Source organism: Dermacentor silvarum, chromosome 7 (assembly GCF_013339745.2).
Source record: "Dermacentor silvarum isolate Dsil-2018 chromosome 7, BIME_Dsil_1.4, whole genome shotgun sequence".
In the NCBI taxonomy this organism is placed as follows: domain Eukaryota; kingdom Metazoa; phylum Arthropoda; class Arachnida; order Ixodida; family Ixodidae; genus Dermacentor; species Dermacentor silvarum.
The window spans coordinates 57,081,163-57,105,442 of NC_051160.1; the positions used below are offsets into that span (position 1 = coordinate 57,081,163).

General features: G+C 42.2%; 1 protein-coding gene across 2 annotated transcripts in view; it reads right to left on the reverse strand.

Annotated features, from left to right (window-relative positions):
- Nucleotides 1-3,010: 3,010 nt before the first annotated feature.
- The window catches only part of LOC119458061 (regulator of G-protein signaling 7), an 85,518-nt gene continuing 64,248 nt past the window's right edge, over nt 3,011-24,280 (reverse strand). The window contains exons 16-17 of one of the 2 annotated variants that reach the window (XM_037719860.2): nt 23,085-23,188; nt 3,011-11,240 (exon numbers count right to left, since the gene is read on the reverse strand). In XM_037719860.2, the coding sequence (XP_037575788.1) occupies nt 23,117-23,188 (72 nt within the window). In that variant the 3' untranslated portion in view covers nt 3,011-11,240; nt 23,085-23,116. The remainder of the gene's footprint in view (nt 11,241-23,084; nt 23,189-24,280) is intronic. The other variant, XM_037719861.2, reaches the window with a different exon arrangement.

A 24,280-nucleotide genomic window follows, 5' to 3' on the forward strand; every position in this document is an offset into this window, starting at 1 on the left:
CCGATACAGCTTTCTGTTGCTCAATACGTGCTGCATAAATGTCTTTTTCCGAGCGTGAAAGAAGCTCGTGAATAGACGCAACATTGCTGCGCGACTGGCCACTCGAGGCACTTTGCGTTCATTCGCGGGCATCTTTCGCGCTCGGAAAAAGACATTTATGCAGCACGTATTGAGCAACAGAAAGCTGTATCGGGAGTTTTTTATGTTGCTCTACAATTTTCTCATCGACACTTTTAATGTAATTATAACAATTGAGAAGTTGATTAACACTAATTATGTAATTAGGCAGACTGAAACAAAAAGTAATCTGAGTATCTCCAAGCGATAGCAAACAACATTACCTTGGTTCTGTCCAGCTACGTAGCATTTGCATACTTTCAAGGTTTGGCTCAAGTTAGGTGAAACACCCTGTATTTGTCTAGTACAATTATTTTTCCAGTTCTTGTCAGTCCATTAAGTGTCTGCTTTGGGTACAAATATTAGTCGTAGTGTTTGTGAATATAGTATAGAATACTTGCAATCATATGAATACGGTAGTGCTTGCTGATAAACTAATTACTAGAAGTGCATATACGAGGGGCGTTCAATAAAGATTTCCCCTGAATCACTTCTATTTATTGCAAGATGCTGAAACTGTGCATGTGTAATGACATAAGTCACTATAGGTCACGTGCCAATGTGTAAGAACTAATACCGGTCGTTCTTTTACAGGTGCTGAAGTGGTGTGAGGTGTGATAATGAATGCAGTGGAATACAGAGCAGTCATCAAGTTCCTGTACTTGAAAGGCCGCACTCCAAGGGAGACGTTCGATGAGATAAAAGAGGTTTATGGGGAGGTTTCCCCATAACATGGTGTAGTGAAGAACTGGCATTGTCAATTCAAATGCGGTCGGACTTCGGTGGAAACGGCTCCGATTGCAGGGCGACCCCACTCCGCTATCGTTGAACACACCATCCAGCAAGTGGAGGCCACCATTTTGGAAAATCGCCACGTAACCATTCGAAACTTAGCCCAAAATGTCAAGACTAGTGTGGGGTCTATGGAAAAAATTATTCAGGACCATCTTCATATGCGTAAGGTATCCGCTCGCTGGGTTCCCCCGGCTGCTCACACCTTTCCAAAAGCAGGAACGAGTCGAAAGCTCCCAGAATTTTTTGACCATGTGCGATGAAAACCAGGAGGACTTTTTCAACAGAATGATTACACAGGATGAAAGCTGGGTCCATCACTATGATCCGGAGACTAAAGTCCAGTCGATGCAATGGAAGCACTTGGACTCACCTCCTCCAAAGAAGGCACGTGCCCAGCCATCTGCGGGCAAGGTCATGCTTACAGTCTTTTGGGACCAGCACGGAGTAGTCTTGATGGATTTCCTAGCAAATGGTGCCACGATTACTGGGGAATACTATGCTTCACTGCTGCGGAAATTGCGGGAGGCCATCAAAAGCAAGAGACGTGGCATGCTCACCGAAGGTGTCCACCTTCTGCAAGACAATGCCCCAGTTCACAACTCACATGTTGCCCAGATGGAAGCACGCTGCTGCGGCTTTGAAATTCTACCGCATCCCCCTTACTCACCCCACCTCGCACCAGCGGACTTCCACCTCTTTCCAAGAATGAAGTCATATTTGAAGGGCAAGCATTTTCCAGGTGACGAGACTCTCATTTCTGAAGTCACAACATGGCTTTTGGAGCACCTGTCGACTTCTACAAGCGAGGTGTTTGCAGTTGCATAAAGAGATGGGAGAAGTGTGTGTCCCTGGGTGGCACCTATGTAGTGAAGGACTAATAAATCTGCCAAGTTTTCTTGCTCTCCATCCACAGGAAGTGGGTCAGGGGAAATCTTTTTTGAACGCCCCTCATAATAGGCCCACTGTCAATGTATTACGACTATAACAGATAAAACTTTCCAGCCTTAAAACTTTAGTAGCAGACTAAGCTAGCTCATGCATATTTTGTTGCATTTTGCACTGTATACTGTATTGTGGGTGACAATTGGTTTTGATGGAACTCGATACGTCAACTGGTCCTCATTTTAAGTCACTGGTTGAGTGATGCTGTGAAACAACAAAATAGTTCATAACAACATGGCACAATTATAATTTGGGTCCTCAAATAAAGAGGGCATTGTAGTTTGGTATGATCAGTGAAGAGCAGCCTTTGTTTTTATTTAAATAAAAATCCGTCACAGAACCTTTTGTACTTGTCTTGAAGCACTCGCACTGCTTGTTGACCCAATTTTTGCTTGCATATAAATACATAGCATGTGAGAGAAGAGATTGCACATAGTGAAGTGGTGGGTTAGGTTAATGAATTGAACTGCCATTGTATGAGCATGCATTAAGTATAAGCCATTGGGCCTTAGACCCTTTTCATAACTGTAAAGGTAGCGAAGCAGTTAGCCCATCTCATGGCAGTATAGCTATTTTTTGCAAACAGCTTACACAAGCACAGTTTGCTTGTATTATGGCATGGAACATCTAGACATGGCGATAAAACTATGTGCAAGAAACCAAGTCCTAGCATGCGTAGCTAGCACTTTGTCTCCATTTGGATGATGACCAGTGTTGCCATTAGTTGGGCAAATGTGCAGCGCAGAGAAGTGCATTTGAGAATTAGGAAAACGGCTTATGGTGTTAAGAAAACGAATTTGTAATCCCAGTGCTTTTTATTAGATTGGGCTGTTGATTGTTAAAAAGCAAATATAATATTGTTTCTCCATATAATATTACTTATTAGACTATTAGTTGTCGATAATCTTATAGCCTAGCTACTAGTTTTTCTTTTGGAATTTTTGTCAGGGATTGCATCTTTTATATTTTAAGGAACTCCAAATGCATTTTCGGAAACAACCTGTATGTGACCAAGGCAATAAGCGGTAGCATAGTGCCTCAAATTGTTCTCACCTTTTCAGAGTAGTTTTCACCTTACCAGACCTTTGGTAGATATTGTGCGCGGTGCTGGAATGTATGCTCCTGTTCTACGCTTAAGAATAAACATGCAGCAAGATAGATTTAACAAACTTGTTTTAATTAACACGTATGTTACACACTAGTCTGTTCTCATAGGAAATCAAGAACACATACGCAGTCAAAAGGCAGTTTACAAACACTTCCTCTTAATTACATATATATTTCTTCTCCCTTTTCCGCTAAGGCCTGGTAAACTATGGTTTTTTTTAGGTATGCATATATGTGTTTTTTAATGTATGTACATTTATGTATATACGTTAACTATAAGGGTGCCAAGCACAGAAAGCAAGAATGTGAAAGGAAATGAAATTAATGAAAGTGGCCAATCCAACCTTTTCCACAGATCACCATGCAAAACAATTTCAGTTCAAGACAAATTGCAACATTCATCAGCGACAATTTTACCGCTGCGCGTAACAAACACTCGGTCGTTGAAACTGCAATGCAAATGGAATTAGTGCACGCATTCTGCTGAGTACCATATGCTGACAAAACAGTATGTAGCATCAAGTATTGCATTTTTTTAAGTTCATGGAAAGCGTACACATGCACACTAATCGGAAACTAGAAGACAACGCACAATTTAGATGCAAGACGAAAGTGATCTGAATCAGCAACAATATACAAAATAAAGACACGACCACATTGTGGCTTGATACCAGTGCGGAAAATTGATGAAAAATCAAGCATCACTGAGAAAGAGTACATCCAATGCACAATGAATATGTTACTTAGAACAGTGAAACAAAGTGGAATGTTTAATAAAAGGAGGTCGGCATAAGTTCATATTCATAGGCAGTGCAGCAGTAAAACACACACCTCGCCCATTTTGGCGTATCTGCCGTCTACATTCAGATCCCATCTCCGACTAGACAGTACTTTCCTGTCTTCCATCCAAAACGTGAGACAGTGGTCGAGCTCATTCCTGGAGCCAAAGGGGTCTATTCAATTTTTCTTTAAAACGAGAAAAATAGCAATTAATGTGCAAAAGCATAACGCTTCAATTTTTGGTCCTGCACACTCGTACGCATCTACAAACGTGAAATAGTTAATAACTGTAAAAACAGATCAGGCTGTGACTTCGTATCAGATTAAGATCACGACTTCGTACAGTCCAGGCAAATGAGCATGTAACGAGAACAAAATACCTGCCAAGAGACAGCAGAGAAAAATGAGTGGATAGCAGTTATAAATGTGTTTAAAAGTGCTTAACACTTAAACAAAACCTGTAAATATATCTAGCCTCCTGAACAACAACAAAAACAAGAACATAACAAACTGCAGTTTCACAGTAACTTGCTGGAGTTTTCCAAGCTCAAGTAAATGACTAGACACATCACAGGCAAGCTGGAGTATCGACACAGCAAATGGCAAGTTCCAGCCCTAGCGTTAAAAGATTAAACAAACTCAACTAGGCAAAATGTGGTTCTTTGGAACACAAGACTAAACTTAACAACAACCAGTGCAAACACAGGCAAGCTGGAACTGACATAGTTTGAGCTAGTTCTTGTAAATACAACCAGAGTAAGCATACTGTTTAAACCAATGGTACATTGGTTACTAGTTGATTACTATAACCAATATAGTATGCTGGTTAGAATGAAACATAGTAGTATGTTGGTCACTGTCGTTTAGTATACCAACATAGTATGTTTGTTATTAATCAGTATACTATTCTGCTTAATGTACCAACATACTTAATGTTGGTTACTAACCAATATAGTATGTTGGTTAGTATTCCCGGTTCACACATTATAGTGTAGTTAAAGCATGAACATAGTAAAACGGCATTGGCTGTGCATGTAAACATAATACTGGGCCTACAAACTGACAACGGTGACTAACACAGTGCTGACACAAAACAAAACAGGATATACTGCCTGCTTTCAGAGATGCTGTTTTTAAACGTCCTGGGGGTTCACCACTTTTTCATCTCCTCACGCCAACGAGGCGTGTTTGGCCACGCTGCTCATAGTTGATGCTCAAAAATGGCTTGCAATGGGTAAATTCTACTTTCTGGGTTTCTCATGTCGTGTCAGCTATTGATATGCACGCGTCGTTCTATGTACAGGATTATGCTAGTCCTAAAACGTACTTCTGCATCAGATTTTTTTTTTTTCTTCATCTCACGTGAACTGTTCTTCATCACTATGTTGGAAGAAGTAAGAAGCCGAGCCAATGGAAGTGGAAAAATAAATAAACTGCTCCAGTGAATCGCATGTGAGTGTGTGCATTATCACTTGGATGTCACGAGGACTGCAGACAGCAAAAAAAAAAAAAATCTCTGCTACGTCGCAGCGAAGCGAACGAGTTCGTAGTCGCTGCGCCAACTCGCGGTTGTCACCAAACGTTCCACATCACCACGGGACGAGACTGCGCGCACAAGAAAGGTGGAACGTGCTTCGACAACTTGGGGGTGGGCTGTGAAAAGTCGGCTTTTCTTTTTTTTTTTTCTTCACAAAACACGGCCGAAAGGGTGTGACCAAACACAATGGGCTAGGCTAGGGAGATGTGCATGATGACCATGGTGTCCTCAAGAAAGGAAAGGTCCTGTCAGTCAACGAGTCTAACAAGCTGCTTTGCAGCAGCAATATTAAACATAGATAAGCTTGCTTTTAACATGGTGGCAATTCCAGTAACCTCTTGGGTAGTCACTGCAAAAGGATGATTGGCCCCCCATTTATGAGCCTGTGCATAAACCATCAGGCAAAGGTTTACCCGCAAGCGTGGTCAAACTAGGTTGTTGTCCTAGGCCCAGATTCCCGACTCATTAGCATTGGCAAGCAACCTCATTATTGTAGCTTTCTGCCATACACGGCTAAATATCAAGAAGAGAGAAAAAGGGGAAAGAAATACATTACAGAGTTACTGAGTTCAGGCTAATTAATATGAGTGCAGTTTATTGTAGTCGCACTGCATCCTGCTGGGTAGTAATGCAACTTGATGGGTCAATTCGGTGCATCATTAGATTCAAGGCCAAGATGCACCAATGCAACCAGGTGAATGTACGCATTGCTGCACGTTCAACCAAGGAGCAACATATCACTGCTCTTCTCAGGGAGGCTTCCCTTGAGTGGCATATTAAAAAAATGTTCAGTTCCCAGTTCGAGGCATCGTCTGAACATTTAGCTTCATCAATGTAGCTAGATTACAATGTTTGTTGTTTCTGCCTAGTTCATTTAGCACGCAGCTTGAAAAATCCGCTACTAGTCAGCACTTGCTGCGCGTTTATTCAGCCTGGTCCACTTCCAATTTTAGGTATATTATTTGGTGAGTAAATTAACTGTGCGCCAGCTATAAGCCAAGACACACCCAGCCTTCCACAGACATTTGCAGATTTGTAAGTTATAGCTTCTCATTTGTTTCTTCAGCAGATGACAGAACAGATCCAGACAGCTTAACGCAAGACAGTTAATGTTGGTTGCATCTGTTTCCTTTATTTGTGCACAGTTCAAATAAATTTAGAAATTTTCACTGCAACACTTTTTTGCGACTATGCTCGGTGTCGACTTCGAAGTCCTGCAAAACTACACATACTTTCCTCGTGTTCTTCATTAAATAAAATTAGCAAAAGTCCTAGTCTGATGCAGCTCTGCCGCCACTGGATTTGAAAGCTTTGGCATTCCTTTTGTTTGAAGGATCACGAAAGATCACGAAAGCTGAAGCTAGATCAGTCGAAGTGGTGATTTCAGGGATTTGGCTATGCATTGCGTCACGTTTCTTTTTTTTTTTTTTGCTTTAGAAGACGTGTGTCCAGCAGTACCTCCCCCCCCCCCCCCTTCATTGCCCGTGTCTTCTAGTGCAAAAACCATTTGATAAGCTAGATCATTAAGAATGTGACTGTGGAATACCAGATGCCTCACCATGAACAGACTGATGACACCACAAAAAAGAACTAAGGATAGGTAGCAATGCTGCCTTGACATTCTTGCATCAGACTTGCATGACTTCAGATTTTAACAGAGCCTGCTCGAAGCTACGCGATTGTAAATATATATATATATATATATATATATATATATATATATATATATATTATGCTACCAGACCTGTAAACTTAGGAACAAAAAGAATACTTCAGTTGCAGCCAAGAAATACTAAAATTAGGTGAAAAAAAATATATCAATATATATTTTCCCCTACTAAAGGTAGTGACTGTTCATTGAAGATTTAACTGTAAGGATGCTGTCAATAGGCACTCGACTTTATATATTCACAGCTGGATATGCGTGAAAAACATTTATGAAATGTATTCATGACGTATTCATGTAATGGTGGCCGAAATTTTGGTTGCTATTATACAATGGTTATGTAAGTTAGTGTCACTATTGCACGTTTTCGTATGTACGATCAATGGCTCCAAAAAAATAGGCTATAGAAAATTGTTCGGCGACTGTATTTGTATTTTTTTAAAATAAGTTCTGCCCTAAACTAGGCACAAACAAAATATTTGTAAAAGTATAAAACAGTAAAAGTTGGCAAGTATGCACTATGGTCAAATGTAAACAAGGATTCATACGGGTAACTTACAGTAAATCTTTCTGGATAAAAAATGGCTAAAATACAGTAGAACGCAGCAAAATCCTTTTTTGAATGTAGTGGTGACAAACAAAAGCTCTGATAGCAGGACGAAAATGCGATTAACAGCTGCTTCTCGGATCTGATCCTAATCATGGCATTCTAATCAATACAGTTGCACAAAAATGATCTTAGAGTGGAGACATGTTTTAAGGTGTTACTTCCGATATAAATGGTGCCCTGGGTATGGATGAAAGGAACCGGTTCTGTCACCGAACAGCTTACGTTGAAGTCGGTAGTGCAGCTAACTACACAACTCAATGCTGTCCAAATTAACACAATTTGCCTCTCTTACAACCTTGCCATGCGTCTCTTGCAATGGCAGATGGCCTAGCAAACCAATCACTGAGCAAGAACACAGTACATTTCAAATTCAAGTTCAAAGCAGGTGCCAAGACACACTGGCAGAGACGGTGGACAATAAAGTTCAACAACTTCTGGGCCTGTATAGCCCATACAGTGTGCATTCTCTGTCAAATCTATTCCATCTTTGCCTGCATTGAAGAGGATCAACAGATCCAGTTAGTCTGCACCGAAAACCCAAGCAAAGCCAAGTGGAACCAAGGAGGACCTGTATTAGGTTAACAACAATCAACCATTTGATTTCGTTAAAACTTTTCCGAGTGGCAGCCTGTGTACTGACTGGATCAGTGTGCTAATAAGAAAAGCGCTCTGGCTTTCTGGCTAGTGCACAAGACAAAACGCATTAAAACTGGAGTAGATTGTTGCACTACACCCATCCACCGGACCTGGTTGTACGAAACGGCCTTTTTTCGGGAAATGTCCAAGAGGCAATGTTGCACGCTGTAATGATAACTTCCTTTGCTCCGAGATATTTTGATCGGCTCATGTCCCAGTGACATCCTAAGTGGTAAAAACAGGCCCACACTAATTCAGTGTTCATGCTACACACTAAACAAAGGGCAGCGTACCAGAAGCCACAGTGCAGTGTAACGTGTTCTCGTCTTGACTGAATTCTAGGTGTTGATATTGATTCAAGAGGCCTGCTACGATGCACGTTTATGGGCAGTTGCGATAAAAAGGAGCTGTGGCGGCGCTCCTTTTAAAAATGCTGCTGTCCATCAATTTAGTAGTGGAGTCAGCTACTCGAGTCTTTATTGGTGAAACAGAAGCTTAAGGTATTTGGAAGCTTTCGAGAACTGCAGATTGGATACTAACTATACAGCACTTCGGTTCCTAGCGTATTAACAAACACATCCCACTTGAGATGCCATAATTGTTCTCCTCGTTGAGTCGTGTCACACGAGAGAGTGAGTCACACGGACACTGTTCAGGTGATCGACACACGCCGGCACAGTACGCACGCGGTGTGACGTTCGGCATTTTCTGCACGCGTTGACAACTTGTCAATGCCACCCCCCCGAAACAACCTGTCCACGAGGGCGGAAGATCACAGCATCGAATACCCAAAGTTTCTCCATTAAAACTGTGACCCTTGCTGAAATTACATCCGCAAGTATGCTCGCGGATGTCGATGCAATACAGTCGACTATTGCTAATTCAAACTCGTAAGACCCATCCATCTTTGTTGGAGTCATTGAAAGTCAGAATAACTTTAAGTTGAATTAAAAGATTTCCAAATATGAACATATAAGCACAAAAACACGATTTTATGCCTCCTACATGAAATCGCATGCAGACATTAAAGGGGTCCTGAAACACTTTTTGAACTTAGTAAGAATACGTTTCCAATCTGTAGACGAGGCTCCTGTGGACGTATTCCACTGCATGCAGCAGGGAACTTACAGTCTTGTGTCAAGAACAGTAAAATATTGCTTGCTCTCTCCTTCGCAATTCCGTCAGTAGCTACGTCGCAAGTAGCCCAGCAGCCAGCCAACCGGTATTAGCGGATTTCGCGATCACGAGTGCATTCTCAGTAATACTATTAGTATTGCTAATTTTGAGTTAAATAAATGAAAAATATATATGTCTGCGATCTCAAAAAGACCAAACAAGCATTTCATCTTGGCACTTCCGGTCTACACACAACAGCTGTGCGTAGCCGCGTCTGCTACGCTTGGCCTCAGCGATCACACTGGCGTGCTGCGTAGTGTAGGTACCATGGCCACAACCGGATGCCACGATGAGCCTTTTCGTTGGCGAGACGATCAGACAACCGCGTGTGCCGATTGGTTGGTAGATTCAGGTGCCTGAGTGCCCACGCCTGAACCGGAAGTAGCGTTGTAAGGTACAAAAAACACTAAACAAAAATGCCCAACTTATGGCTGGGGCTTGCCTCCGTATCCTGTGTAGCTTCCAGCGCACTAGTGGAGACGAAAGAAGAGAGCATTTGTGCATCGGCGCAATAACTACCTCCAACTCCACTCGTACCTGAAGGATTTGAAAAATGTTTGTGGCAGAAGATTTGCGAGTTGACGCCCCTTAATAGTGAAGCCATTTTGTGATTAGTTAGAAAAGTGTTTGAGAGCCCCTTTAAATAGATTACACTGAAAAAAAAGAATACAGAAAGGAGGCAGTCCCCACAAATGCACATTCCGCATGCCGGAGCTGCAGAGAAGCAACTGTGTCAGTGGAGCCATCCCCGTAGTGAAGTCTGTCACTGTACACAGCAGCCTGAATATCAAACATGGGCCTGTTTTCGCTACTCATGCATTATGAATGCCCTCTTGTCGGCTTTTTATGACCACACTGCTCTGCTGCTCTGGGAACATTGAAAGTTTGAGCTGGCAAAATTAAATATCAATATTAGTAACAATAATAATAAAAAGCTTAATGTGCATTGAAAACTGTAGACCAAACATCATTATTATTTTTCTTTGAACAAACCAGAATTTTGAGTTATCCGAGTTTGTATTACCACAAGCCGACTGTACTCGCTTTTATGCAGACAGCAATCCAACAGTGATGATATCTGCACTGTATACACAGATGAGGCTGTCCGTGAGGAATGACTTTTGCACAATGCATGCCTCGTGAGTTGTGGCCATTGAATGGAATGCCTGCCCATCAAACCTATCACACATATTGCAGGTAACGCTTGCAGGCTCCTCTGGCAACACTTCTTCACTGTCCGCATGACGACGGACGCACACAGGGGAAACTCAGAATGCGGAGCAGCAGTAGAAAACTACACAAGAGAGAGGGACAGAGACGTCGATAAGAAGAATCAAGGAGCAATCGTGGGGCTTCACCTTTCCCGGGGGGGAACACAAACGAAAAGCAACGTCCCGCACTGCGGACACCCTCGGCATGCATCACCGTTGCTTTTGTGGTCAATGCGTCCGGAAGCGTGGCACACGAGACGACTGGTCAACAGCCTTCTTCTGCCCGACGGCGTTTACAGTTTCGCGAGTCCTTCTTTGCTGGCGACACGGGGCCACCACCCACTACGAAGACCAGGACTATGGCAGATCCATTTGGTTTCTTCTTCGAAGTGGTACTGGTGGCAAGAAGAAGAAGGGGGAAAAAAAGAAGAGTTTGGTTCGTCATAGCCGTTGCTGATGGCATGTCCCCGCACACAGCGACGTCGACGGCCTGGCCTTACAGCAGTTGGGGGTCTAACGTGTGGCGTTTTTGTTGTTGGCTGGCGGTGGTTGTTCGTCGGGAGCAGAACGGCGCGGAGCAAGCAGACAAGGGGCGTTGGCTCGTTTTTCCTCTCACGATCCTATACTAAGACTGGGCAGCTTGGGTATGAACAGTCTACTTTGCTGCAAGACAGAAAAGGTGGGGGCATGGGGGGAAAGGGGTACCGAAAAGATATTGTAAGTTTGGGCACAGATAACAAACAGGTGGCGTGAGTGTCACATGACATACCGACTTGCTCGCTACTGCCCCAGTTTTTGCCACACTGAGTGTTTTGCTGAACAGCACTCGAGTGTTTTTGCATCCCAGCCCAATCAGAATGAGGTCCTTGCGGCTAAATATCAAACTTGTGACGTGCTTGACAACAGAATGTTATAGCCACCGAGCCACCATGGCAGGTGCTTCGTTGCGGGTAAGACCCAATAGAATCTACAACTGCAGTTAACATGGTTAGCAGAATAACTGTGGCTAGATATTTCTCATGTGACACCGCATAACTATGTTTAGATGTAACTGAGATTCAGCATACAGCATACCTATGGCTAGCATGACCAAACGGATTGAAAAACTAACACATCGTGAAGCAGACACATTCACACAAGCGCACTCTACCAGTTTGATGCACAAGCGCACTGACATTCAGTAATTTGCTTTTACAATGGCTCTGGCTGAATACCTAATTTACTTGATCATTTTGAGGCATTTAGCCGCTTGATGCATGCTCCTGAATTGTGTCAGCGTCAGACAATAACGCGAGCAAAGAGTGCACAAATAGCCCCTGTACTTCAGCAACAGAGACATCAAACGTTTTGGCCAGCATCATAGCTAAGAGACATTCTCGATCAATCACTTCTGAGGGTGTCACTTCCGGTACATGCATGCTGATTGGCTGAGCCAGAGGAAGTGGGTGTGCTGAAAAGAATGACACACCTCCCAATAAGATCACTTTCAAAGAGCGTCACTTGGAAATTACGTCACTTTGTGGCATAATTTCCAAGTGACAATTTCTAATTCTAAAGTGTTCAATCGAGAACATGATCCCTGGCACTTCAATGGGTGCTGCTCCAGGCTGTGCAATTTCTTTCCAACCACACAGCTTGTGGCTTCTCCAACTAGAAGCCAGTGTGCGCAGAACTTGCATTATGGGTGTGAACACAAGCAATGCACGTGTTGAGCAACACATGCACTTACACAGCTAGTGCAGAACAGGGCAGCTTCAACAATTCAAGTGCAATGGCTGTGCATATGTGCTCAGTTTAAACAGTGCTGGTGCCGATGCGAGTGCACAAAAATGTACAAGCCAGTGGTGCCCACAGCAGCCATTTCTGGCATGCTACAAAAAAAAAAAAGTACATCGTCGACACACACACACACACAAACACACCAATAAATATTTGTGATACTCTAGCTCGACTCATAAATTTTGTGCACTGTGTGACATTTAACCAATTGATGCTGCAGCAGCTGAATCTCGCTGAAAATAAACTGTCGTGCATCTAAGCAAAGCCTGCAGCCAAAAGTTGTTAACACTGTAGGGTGCAAACTATATTAAGCTATAAGATTCTATAGTTTTATCCATGACGAAGCAGTTTCAATTTATATTAGAATTATCACCATGCCTGAACTTATACAAACCTGGCCACCAGAAGTCAGGTATACTAAACAGTGCTTCAAGGTAGAGAAGCCAATGAGCAAGAATAAAACTACGCATTCCCTAGGCATGGCTTATATGCACATTACTTCCCTAGAGCAAACATTTTATGTGCACGGAGATTTAAAAAAGCAAGAAAATTGAGCATGCTTACACATTATTGCTTACCAAGGCTAACACAGCTACTAGAGTAGTGCATATATTGAATTGAGCGGTGCAGTGACCCTATCGTTTCTTTATATAGCTAGAGCAGTGAATAAAGTTATAGGGCAAGTTAAACATTTGTGCACACAAGCATTATGTCAAAGGCTATGTTAAACTTGCTTCCTAAACAAGCAATTGCTTATCCGGTTCTGTAATGTGAAAATTAGGCGAGAAGTGTAAATCAGCTTGCTCGCAAACACCTTGAGAGGGTGTGTTGTCAGATGCTGCAACCATAAAAACGTCTGAACATTTAAGAAAAAAGCTGTGCCATGTCAGTACATCCGCCGGATGTGCCATGCAGAAAAAAAAAAAAAAGAACATATATGTGCCAGTGTGGTGCAAGTGCAAGATAATGCAGGCGGTGAACACGTACCGGTGCCACAACAGTGTGCAAAAGAGTGCAAGGCAGTGTTAAATGCTAAGTGACCTGAGACAAACACTTGCACTTAAATTTTTGCCTTCATCAGCAGAGATGCTAACGTCAGCACTGAACTTGGCAAATAAGACCATATTAAAGTGCAACGCCTAAATTGTAATTCCGTTCTGGAAGCCTCTGAAGAATAAAGTTTTGACATTCGAAAAAGTGTCTCGACAAATGATCCTATTTCCAGCATTCGTCCGTGTGTTCTGACACTGCTGACACATTAACATATGAACTGTAATAAACTTGAGCGCGTACGTGCGGGGCTTGGTTTCATCAAGGTACCACAGGTGTCCATGAAAGCTAATGTAATGCATTATGTTAACCTCATTAACTCGGTGTAACCATAGAAAAGTTAACTGCAGAGGCATCAACGCCTTTAGATTTACAGTTGGAAGCACAGCCTTGATCTTTCTTGTTACACAACACCAACAGTATGTTTGGAGCATAATGGAAAACTTTACTAGTGCACAAAGTTTACTTCTGAAACAGTGCAGTAAAAAAAAAATCACCGTCCATGCAGCAGCCCATACTCAACATGAACTTGTTTTGAGCACAGAGCCACTCATCCAAGGTGCCAAAAATGTCAACGTTGCCAACCTATGGTGCAACGTTGGTAGGATAAAGTGATCAGTGTGACAAATCCCACTTATGATGCTTATCACAAATGTGATGAAAGTAACCTGTGACAAACCCCACTTATGGTACCTAAGACAAATGAGACGAAAACAACTTATGATTTCTAGGACAGATGCAACAAACCCCACTCTTAGCAACAAGGAGAAATATGATAAATCCAACTCATGACCTAGTCTAGGACTAATGTGACAAACACCACTTATGGCATCTAGGACAAATGTGGCATAAGCCTACTTATGATTTCTACGGACGGATGCAACAAACCCCACTCTTGGCACCTAGGACAAATGTGATGAATCCAACTAATGACCTCTATGACAAATGTGACAAGCACCACTTATGGTACCTAGGACAAATGTGACAAAACCAACTTATGATTTCTAGGACAGATACGACAAACCCCACTCTTGGACACCTTGGACAACTGTGATAAATCCAACTCATGACCTCTAGGACTAATGTGACAAACACCACTCATGGTACCTAGGAGGAATGTGACAAAACCAACTTATGATTTCTAAGACAGATATTGACAAACCCCACTCTTGGCACCTAGGACAAATGTGATGAATACAACTAATTTTACCCACTTATGGTATCTAGGTCAAATGTGACAAAACCAACTTATGATTTCTAGGACAGATTCGACAAACCCCTGCTCTTGGCACCTAAGACAAATGAGATGAATACAACTAATGACTTCTACGACAAATGTGACTAAACCCCACTTATGGTACCTAGGTCAAATGTGACAAAACCAACTTTATGATTTCTAGGACAGATTCGACAAACCCCGCTCTTGGCACCTAGGACAAATGTGATGAATACAACTATTACTTCTACGACAAATGTGACAAACCCCACTTATGGTACCTAGGTCAAATGTGACAAAACCAACTCATGACTTCTCTGGCATATGCAGAAACTTAAATCTTGGAACCTAGGACAAATGTGATGAATACAACTTATGGTGCCATAGACAAATGTGACAAACCCAAGTCATGATGTCCAGGACAAATGTAATGAACCCAACCTGAAACCAACCTCTGATTTCATAAACAATTGTAATAAACCCCATTTATGATTTCTAGGACGAATATGACAAACCTCAGTCATGACACCTCGGACCAATGTGACAAAACCCACATATAGCACCTAGGGCACTTGTGACAGGCCCAAGTAATGACATTCAGGATAAATGTGATGAACCCAACTTATGATTTCTGGGATAAATGTGAAGAACTACACTTATGATTTTTGGGACAAATGTGAGACCATCATAGTGAAGAAACAAACTGGGAATAGGATGACACCAAAAAAAAAAAAAAGAGATGTCAAAGACAGATACCTTTTCCTCTGCCTTTTTGTGATAGTACCTTCATTTTTACAATGCCATTAGTTCACAGTTTATTCCCAAGATAATGAATCACCAACTCACTCAATTAATGACCTTGTTGTGCCTGGGGAACAAATAAAAGTTATGATGTACAGGACAAATATGATGAACCAGATTTGTAGGACAAATGTAACAAACCCCACTCACAGTATCTAGAAAAAGTATGATGAACCCCACTCACAGTTTCTAGGTTAAATGTAATCGGCATTTTGCGGACAAAAGCAGATGGTTTTGGTGACGAAAGTCCACAGGACATATGTGCAGTGGCCGAGGCACACTGCACTGTGCATCTTCCACTAGCTTGCCTTCTAAAAGCATGGAATAGTGCACATGTAGCTTGCTGTGCTTGTTTGCACGTGTACATTTCCATACCCTTCCGAAGTGTAAAGCTTGTCACGTGATCTGGTGCAGTGCACCATTTCAGCAGCTACCTACCAGGATGACTTGCATTTCCTGTGAAGAGGATGTTACTAGACTCAATAGCAGCATCCACAACAGACCTAAGGCATCAGAAAGTTTTTGAAATTGCAAACGCAAGTGGCTTGCTAATGCTAAAGAAGCCTTAATGTTCCCAAGAAAGACATATCAGAAAGCACTGCGCCCATGTGCACATGCCAAACTCTTTCGCTCACAGGGCTGACAGCGTTTATCAACTTCGGTCCGCCTTCTAAAACTGTTAGAGCTGCTTCCAAAGTTACATGCCACACTCTGAACTCTACATGGAGTGTCACAACGCCAAAGAGCAGGAAAACATACACATTCCTGCAAGCTGTCTGATGCATTTAGGTAAGCACAGTTGATTACAGTGAATTTGCTCCACTGTACATTAGAGAAAGTATGATCAGAATGATCAGGAATATCTGTGCTTCTGCAGTCAATGGGAAGGACACATTTTGTTTAAAGGTACCTGTGTACATTGTGATTCCAGTGCTATTTAATGCAATACAAGTGCTAACAGAAATTGGTATTACGTATACAGTGATCTTGGGGATATCTCTCACTTGCCAGAGGTCTACCCTAAAAAGTGCCCGAAAGGTCAGACTGCATAATTACGAAAAGTGGGGCAACCTTTAGTAAATGAGTATAATAGACTAGCTTAAATGAACAGGAATCTGCAGTAGCCTCCTTTAAAGATATGCATGAAAAGGCCATAATAATCTGCTTGGTCTTATCAAATGACGCAGGAGAAGTCCACTGATGTATCTACCTTGAAAATCAGTCTTAACAGTTTACAGAATATATCGGACCTTGGAAATCTTTACGGCTTAATTATCTGACGTTTGTCTCGACAGAAGTTCACTGAAACTACAGACAGCTCAGCTTATCAAAACATCTTGGTTTCCCAGTGTTTGCCCCAAGAGAAGCCTACTGCGTCAAGCGCTCCAGGGAAAAATATAATGAAAATTTCTATAACGCTAACGCAGCAGCTGCTGTGCATTTTGGAATGCTGTGATGTGCAGCAAAGCATTCCTGAAGCCAGGAATTGCAGGGATTGAAACACTGCCGCCAAGTTCCAGCTCTAGGATTGCTTGACCAAAACCAACTATGTAGCTCAAATTTAACCTGTTCTCAAACAGCCAGTCATTAGTTTTGCTATCTTTTCTACAACTGCTCCTTCGGCACATATAAAAATACCAGACATTGGCACGTGCAGAGGCACCCACTAGAGGGCACCTATCAGTAGGGTTCAGCATTTTCAATTTTAACTGAAAAGAAAAAGAAAAAAAAAAGAAAGATATTACAAAAAAAATTAAATAAGTGTGCAGAGTTTCTTTTTTCGGCTTTCAGTTTTAACCAAACAGGGTCTGTGATAGGAAATTTACTAAATAGCTAAGACGGCAATCAACGCGCAGCTGCGAGCCTACGTGTGCCCCTATGCAAGGAGCCTGGCCAAGTCGAAGCAAAGTGGCAGCCTGCTATGCCAGCAATCTTCATTTTTTTTTTTTTTTTTGCCCGTTTTGCCTGTTGCGATGCAAAAAAAAAAGCAAGAGGGTAGGGTGGAATAGGGGGGGGGGATGAGGAGACAGAGCTCGCAGAAGGGTCAGGAGAACTCTGGTTTGGGCTTCGGGCTCTTACAATCTTCACGCTATCGCCACTGCCCAGTAAAAAAAAAAAAAAAAACAATTGACTCCAATTAGCTTTTCCAATAGGAATCAACTGGGACCAATAGGAACCAATTGGAAAATCCTTACTTCCAACCGGTTATCATTGGGTCAGAGGAGAAACCAATTGGAGTTGCCAATTAAAATGAACTGGACCCAACTGGAACCGATTGGGAAATCCCTAGTTCCAACTAATGGTTACGATTGAGTCAAAGTGAACCAATTGAGTCCGCTTGGACTTGCCAATTGGAATCAACTTGGCCCATTGGGAAATCGTTACCTCCAATTGGTTACGATCGAGTCACGGATGCAACCAATTGAGTCCAATTGGACTTGCCAGTTTGAACCAGTTAGGCCCAGCTTGCATGTTAATCCCAACTGAGTCTACTTGGACTACCAATAGGAATAAACTAGCTAGAACGTAACCAACTGGGAAATCATACTTTCCGTTTATGAACCCATTCAAGGAACCTGGAATTAGTTATAGCTATGCATGCAGTACTAAGGCTATAGCAAACCTGTTTCTGACAGCTGGAATATTTAGGTTTGCTTTGTGGGGTATATATGTGTATTAGTATTGCCCATTGGTACAATTGGTCATTCCAACCAATTGGAACCCACAAAGGTACAAATGGTCACTCCAACAAAAACCAATTGGTCACATTCCAGTTGGTTCAATTGGTCCAGTGATGTACTAATTTACGATAGAAAATTTTCCAATTGGTACCAATTGAAAATTTCCCAATTGGAGTCCATTTCTTTTTTTGACAGGGTGTGGTGGATAAGTTTGGCAAGTTACGAGATGCTAACGTGGTGTAGTATCCACCAAGTCACTGCATTTCTGTATTGTTTGTTGGAGCACTGTATACCTATGTAATATTGCAAATGAAGTCTCATTCTATTTGCATTCTAATATCAAACACACCCACTCTTAAATGGAATTGTGTCTTTGCTAGACAGCTTCTCAAAAACCTTATTCTATGTATTAGATCTGCAGTCATACAGCACCTTTTAGCATCTACAAAATTAGTGAACCAGTTGCTCACTGGGAGAAAAAAAAAAGAAAAAAAAAGAATTTCAGGACAAAAAAATTTAGCGACCAAAAGAAGCTGATAAATGCTCATCTTGAAAAATGCATTCAACAGGGTAAAAAATAAAAACTTATAATGCTGAACCCTACCTATAACTTCCCATCAGCACCTCACTTCCCCACTTAGTGCATTCCCTGAATGACGTTAGCTCTATAATGGCTAGCTCCAAAGTTTTCAGATGAAGCAATTCACATATTTTATCGGTAACGAATGAATATGGATCGTGCAGGACACTGTCCCGAATGGCCTTCCTTTCATATTGATCTGTGGGTTGTACAAATCCAAGCCCCCTTCAGAAAGCTTGGGGGTCAGAGAATGTGTCCGAGAGAATGGTCAGCGAGAACTTTGTGTCCAAGTCGTAATTTCCATTTGCTGTTCTTGGTGAACATGCCCACACAATGCCAGGGTTTTTCTCAAGCGACTTGGAAGAGTTTTTGTTTGGCAGGACTGTCCAACTTTACTGAATCCAAGATTTCAAGCTGCGTCTCCATGTCAAGCCCCGCTGCTTCCAGTCTCACCATCGCACTTGGTATAAATCCATACTTCTAAATATGATCAGCGGGTAAAGGGCAAAGTAAGCGCAAGCGCATCTGTTAAATACTTAACTGGAAACATTATAAAAAGTTTGGATAACCGGGACTATTAGTGATTTTCGGTAGATCCAACATGAATTCAGGACAATTTGGGGCAACAAAGTTGCTGAGAACTAGGATTAAGTAAATTCCCAGTGACAACGATGAAGCCTTATGGATATCTTCTGGACATCCACTTGCCGGAATATGGATATCCTAGGGATGTGTGGACGTCCCTCACATGAACATCTGACTGCACTTTCCGTGTCCTGTGGACATCCCTTGCATTTCTGCGAGGGGACATTAGGGGGATATGCTGCGTACATTTTACGGAGATATGCCAGGTCCTTTTGCACAGTGTTTGCCATATTGTCAATTACAGTCGCAGCACACGCTGTGTGACAGATGCAATGGGCAGAGCACCCACGCTTAAAGGACAGATACATTTTGTGCACACGTTATGCTCGCACACGTGTGCGGAAAGGCAGCATACTCATCATTCTTCTAGGCCTTCCGCTAAGTAAAAAGGCCCTATTAAACTAATTGAAGTTTTTAAGTAAATTGTGTCAGAAGATTCGTAAAGTATGACGAACACACGAGCAGCAGACTTGATTACTTTTGATTGTAATTCAAACATGTGAAAAAAAAAAAAACATAATTCTCTTACAAGGAAACTGAAAGAGAAAGCCTCAATTAGGAGGACAAGTATTCACATGTATGTCAAAAAAGGTTCATGTGCGATATGCCCTATTTGTCCAGAGAATGCCCAGAGAATTCTCTGTCATGTCCAGAGAATGCCCTATTTGTATCGGAAATTGTGCATGGACATTGGAACATGATTCAAATGTCCCATGAATGAAGTGTTTTTCACTGAGTAGGTAGATGTCTGCAGGTAGCTGACACTATCATCGGGACATTTTTAAAACTGGGAGACCCCAAAAATCTACACTTATTAGAGATGACACAAAGGTCTTCTTGGGGAGTAAAAAAAAATGTGTGAGAAGGTGTTCCAATGACAAGGAACGCAAAGGATGTATACAATGCTCTGTCCTTTGGCGTCTTGTGCATTTCATGACATCACTGGACGCAAATGTCCATAGATGTTCAGCTAAGAGGATTCAGATTTAGAGAGTTGATGTTAAAGAGAATCTCCTTTAGTTATTTGCAGTAAATCAGTTTAAGTAAGCACAGGTGCACATCATAATAGAAAACTTTATGAAGGCTGTTATAGCACTCAATGCAAGGTACATGTGAGACCCTTTGATCTGGGCATCACTAAAAATTATGGAACAAAGCCCACAGAAATAAAAGAATAAGAAGGTATCACTCAACATGGTAGTATAGTGCTCTCCAAGATAATAAATGGACTCAATCATGTCTGTGTTGGTTGCACACTGTGACACAAATTGACAGATTTTATGGCATGCAGATGCTCTTGCTTTACAGTAGAACACCCCATGTGAAAATACAGCGATGCAAGAAGTGCATCGACATGTAGTCAGTGCATACACACACAAAGTGTTCTAGTGTAAAAGTCGGCCCAGTGCTTTGACAAGATTGTCAACATGCAAGCCGCTTAAAAGCAAGTGTTCAGCAACATGCTCATGCTAAAGACGCAAGAACGAGACACCACCACGCCAAGACAATCCAAATGGTCTCACTGACAGGCTGGGGTCTGCCTTTGCCACTTGTAATAACAGATGAGAATTAAGAAACTACAAAATTGTAGCAGTCCAGAGAAAAGTAAGTCATTTCATTTATTGTCACTACACAATAAAGATCTTTCATCCAGTTCATGTTGACAGTCTAAATTCTGCCACTTCTTCTACTTGTCATGTCAGATCTTCAAAGCTACTTTATGCAGTGATAAGCTTGCCACAATTTTCTTTACTAAGCAACTAGTATATCTAGACTAATCCTATGAAGCCAACAGACAGTGAGACGAAGGAAAGCATAGGGGAAATTAACAGCATAGGGTTTCAAGAACTGAAAACTGCAAGTGCAAACTAATTCCAGTACGTCATTTCACTAAAAGTTTATTAAAAGCAGTAATACCAGAATGTGACTCCACAGAATCCCCGTTTCTAACATAAAGGCTCAGAAAACAGATATATCGCAATGTTTGCATTTAAAATTTCAGTTCTTGTGCCCCCTAGCCCCTTAGCCCCTCTGGAAGACTGGGGTAGAAGCCCGTCAGGTTTCTGTATATAATAAAGTTTTTCTACTACTACTACTACTATTATAGGAGGTTCCTTGCTCGAACATAGCAGGAATCAAACTTTGTTCTTATTGTTAACAAGAATCCGTTAATAAAATGGGACAAATAACAGGCCTAGTGTCATGCAAGATTAATTTGGAAGGTTGTTCATGGCTGACCCACCAGACCATCAATATGACCATTTCGCTCTTATATTTAAAAGACGAGGCTTTAGTTGAGATAGCAGCTTTCTCACAAGAGCTCTTCAAAATATCCAGCAGCCCAAACAGCACAACACATGCAAAAAACACGCGATCAGCAACTGTCACGAATGCAAAGCGGCCACTGAAAAAAGAAATAATAAAGCCAAGCAGTAGCACCGACACAGCTTCGTATTTAGAAATATTTAGCTTATTGAAGTACACATATGTCACACCCGTCACTCCTGCTGCTACATCAGGGACTGTCAGCTCTACTACAGAATACTGTGGTGAATATTGAGCATTTGTGACCTCTCAAACTGCACTAATTACAGCCTTTTCACATCGTGATCTTGGAATTTCTTTTCTAAATGGGTTGCTGGCTGTTCAGTATCAGATCGCAGGTGTCTGAGACTCAAAAGTACTGATTTTTAAGCCTTATTGTTTCGCAAATTTAAACGTGAAACTTAGCTCAAGTAACCACTGCAGAGGCATCAGAACAAGCTCTCTAATAAAATCTACTGTATCCTGGTAAAAGCTAACAGTAACCACAATGCCCAAGCTGACTGTCTCATTTACTGCCATTTTATTTTATTTTTTGTTCTTTCCCAGCTCTCCTTGAGATTGATGTAGTTGAAGTATTCTAATTGCAATTTATCCATGAAAACGTTACAATTTTTCACTGTAGTAGTGTCCCAATGTAAGTGGGAAGTCGGCAATACTAATATGAAAATTAATTTTTCTTCAAGAATGGGACAACATACTATATGCTTGAGGGCAATTACATTGTTCATTCAGTAACAAACAGATGACAGTTTAGAAAAAGAAAATCTGAAGCATATGATATGCAGGTGTGAAAAAGCTAACCAATCGCTTGCTTCCTGGAGTGGCTGAACAAGCAAAAGTAAGTTATGCACGGATAAGTGACATGTAGCTGTTACTGGGTACCAATTAAGTAATCAATGCAGCAGCTGAGGGTGGCACTGTCAATGTCCTCTGCGAATGAACTCAGGTAAGCCCGGCGTTTCGGGCGAGATAATTTGTAAGTCAGACGTGAACAGAGAAAATCTGGCTGAAATTCCTGACAACAGCACTGCACGTGTTACAGGGATGCGTGAAAGCAAAATGACCTGCCAGAGTTCTGCTTGAGTGATAAACACATAGGGTGTGTGTTTCTGGAACAGACAGATATGTAGAGATAAGCTGCTAGTGAAAGGTAATAAGTCTAGTGGCACTGTGCAGCAAAAGAGAGACGTACAAGTTTCCTTGCTGACTAGGAATGCCACTCGTAATTAAGATAAAGGTCAGATAAGATGTAGAGGTAGAGACAAAATTAGGTCTGTAAGAAAAGGCCTTGACAAGGTTGTGGCAGGTCTTGCATGATGCGCTTGGGCATGGCTCTCTCGTCAGAAAGGCAGAGCCCAGATACTAAGGCCTTTCCAGATAAAAGAGATAAGAAGAGAGAGACACAGATAATGAGAGAGAGAGGCACGCACGCATGCGCAAGGCAGCCATGGCGGCGGGCAAGCTAGGAGGAGGATGGACCCGGGTCCTTCTTGGCCGTGAACGATATCACAGAGCGGAGCCCCTTCACGGAGGTCTGCGAGAAGGGCACAGTTGAGCGGCTGCAAGCTGACTGCGCCATTGAGGCTGGGGTGGAGGAAAATGGGAGGGCGAGAGGGGATACGACAGCTCTGCCGCACACCCACCTCACCACACTTTCAGTTAAGCCGTTCTGTGCATTTCTCCGCGCCATTGCACATCTGCTAGACATCATCTGCTACACGGCGCCTGCTACATGACGTCTGCTACATGACATCTGCTAAATGACATCTGCTAAATGACGTCTGCTAAATGACGTCTGCTAAATGACGTCTGCTACAAGACATCTGCTCTATGACGTCTGCCGCGTGGCATCTGCTGTGCATCTACTCTATGGCATTCAGCTGACACCTAGCATCCTGTGGCAGCCAGCTAAAGAGGGATGCACTGCAAAAGTCTGCATAAACAAACATTTCTAGCAGGAGACTACGCTCTACAACTAGTGCTCTAGAAACTAATGAAGCAGGAAAGGGCTACGCTACTTAATGCTGCAGAAGAAAAAAAATTAACGCTGTACGAAGGAAGTGGATGCCTGTAGTCTGTTCAGCTAGATCACTACAGCAGCTAGTGAAGCAGGGGACTACTTACTGTAAAAGAAATAAATGATAATGTTTGTAGTCTGTTAAGGGAAGTGAATGTCTAGTCAGTTCAGGTAGGGAAAACGGGGCTAAAATGATTAATATCTTTTTGATAATTCAGTGGCATGGAAATGCACCAAGTGTTAGAAAGTCTGACTGTTCAATTTTGGCACTAAGGACGAATGGTTAATACAATGTCTCAGACAAAAAAAAAAAATGGAAGCTACCAAAGTACCAAAACAGAAATGAGGGAAGTAAGAACACGCAGACATACACACATAACCACAGGAGCACAAAAGACGTCGCATCGAGACCACTAGTGGGAAAGAAAACGAAACGGGTCGGTCTGTACACGAAGTAGCGACAGCGGTCAATCTACCATCTACTGTCACACTGACTGCGGGTGCTAGGAGCGTTTCGTACACAAGTCTAAGGGGGGGGGGCAAAAGGTGCTGAGGGGAGCTAACACAGACAGCACTTGTGTTCTACGAGGGGAGTTTTGCACTAGGCAG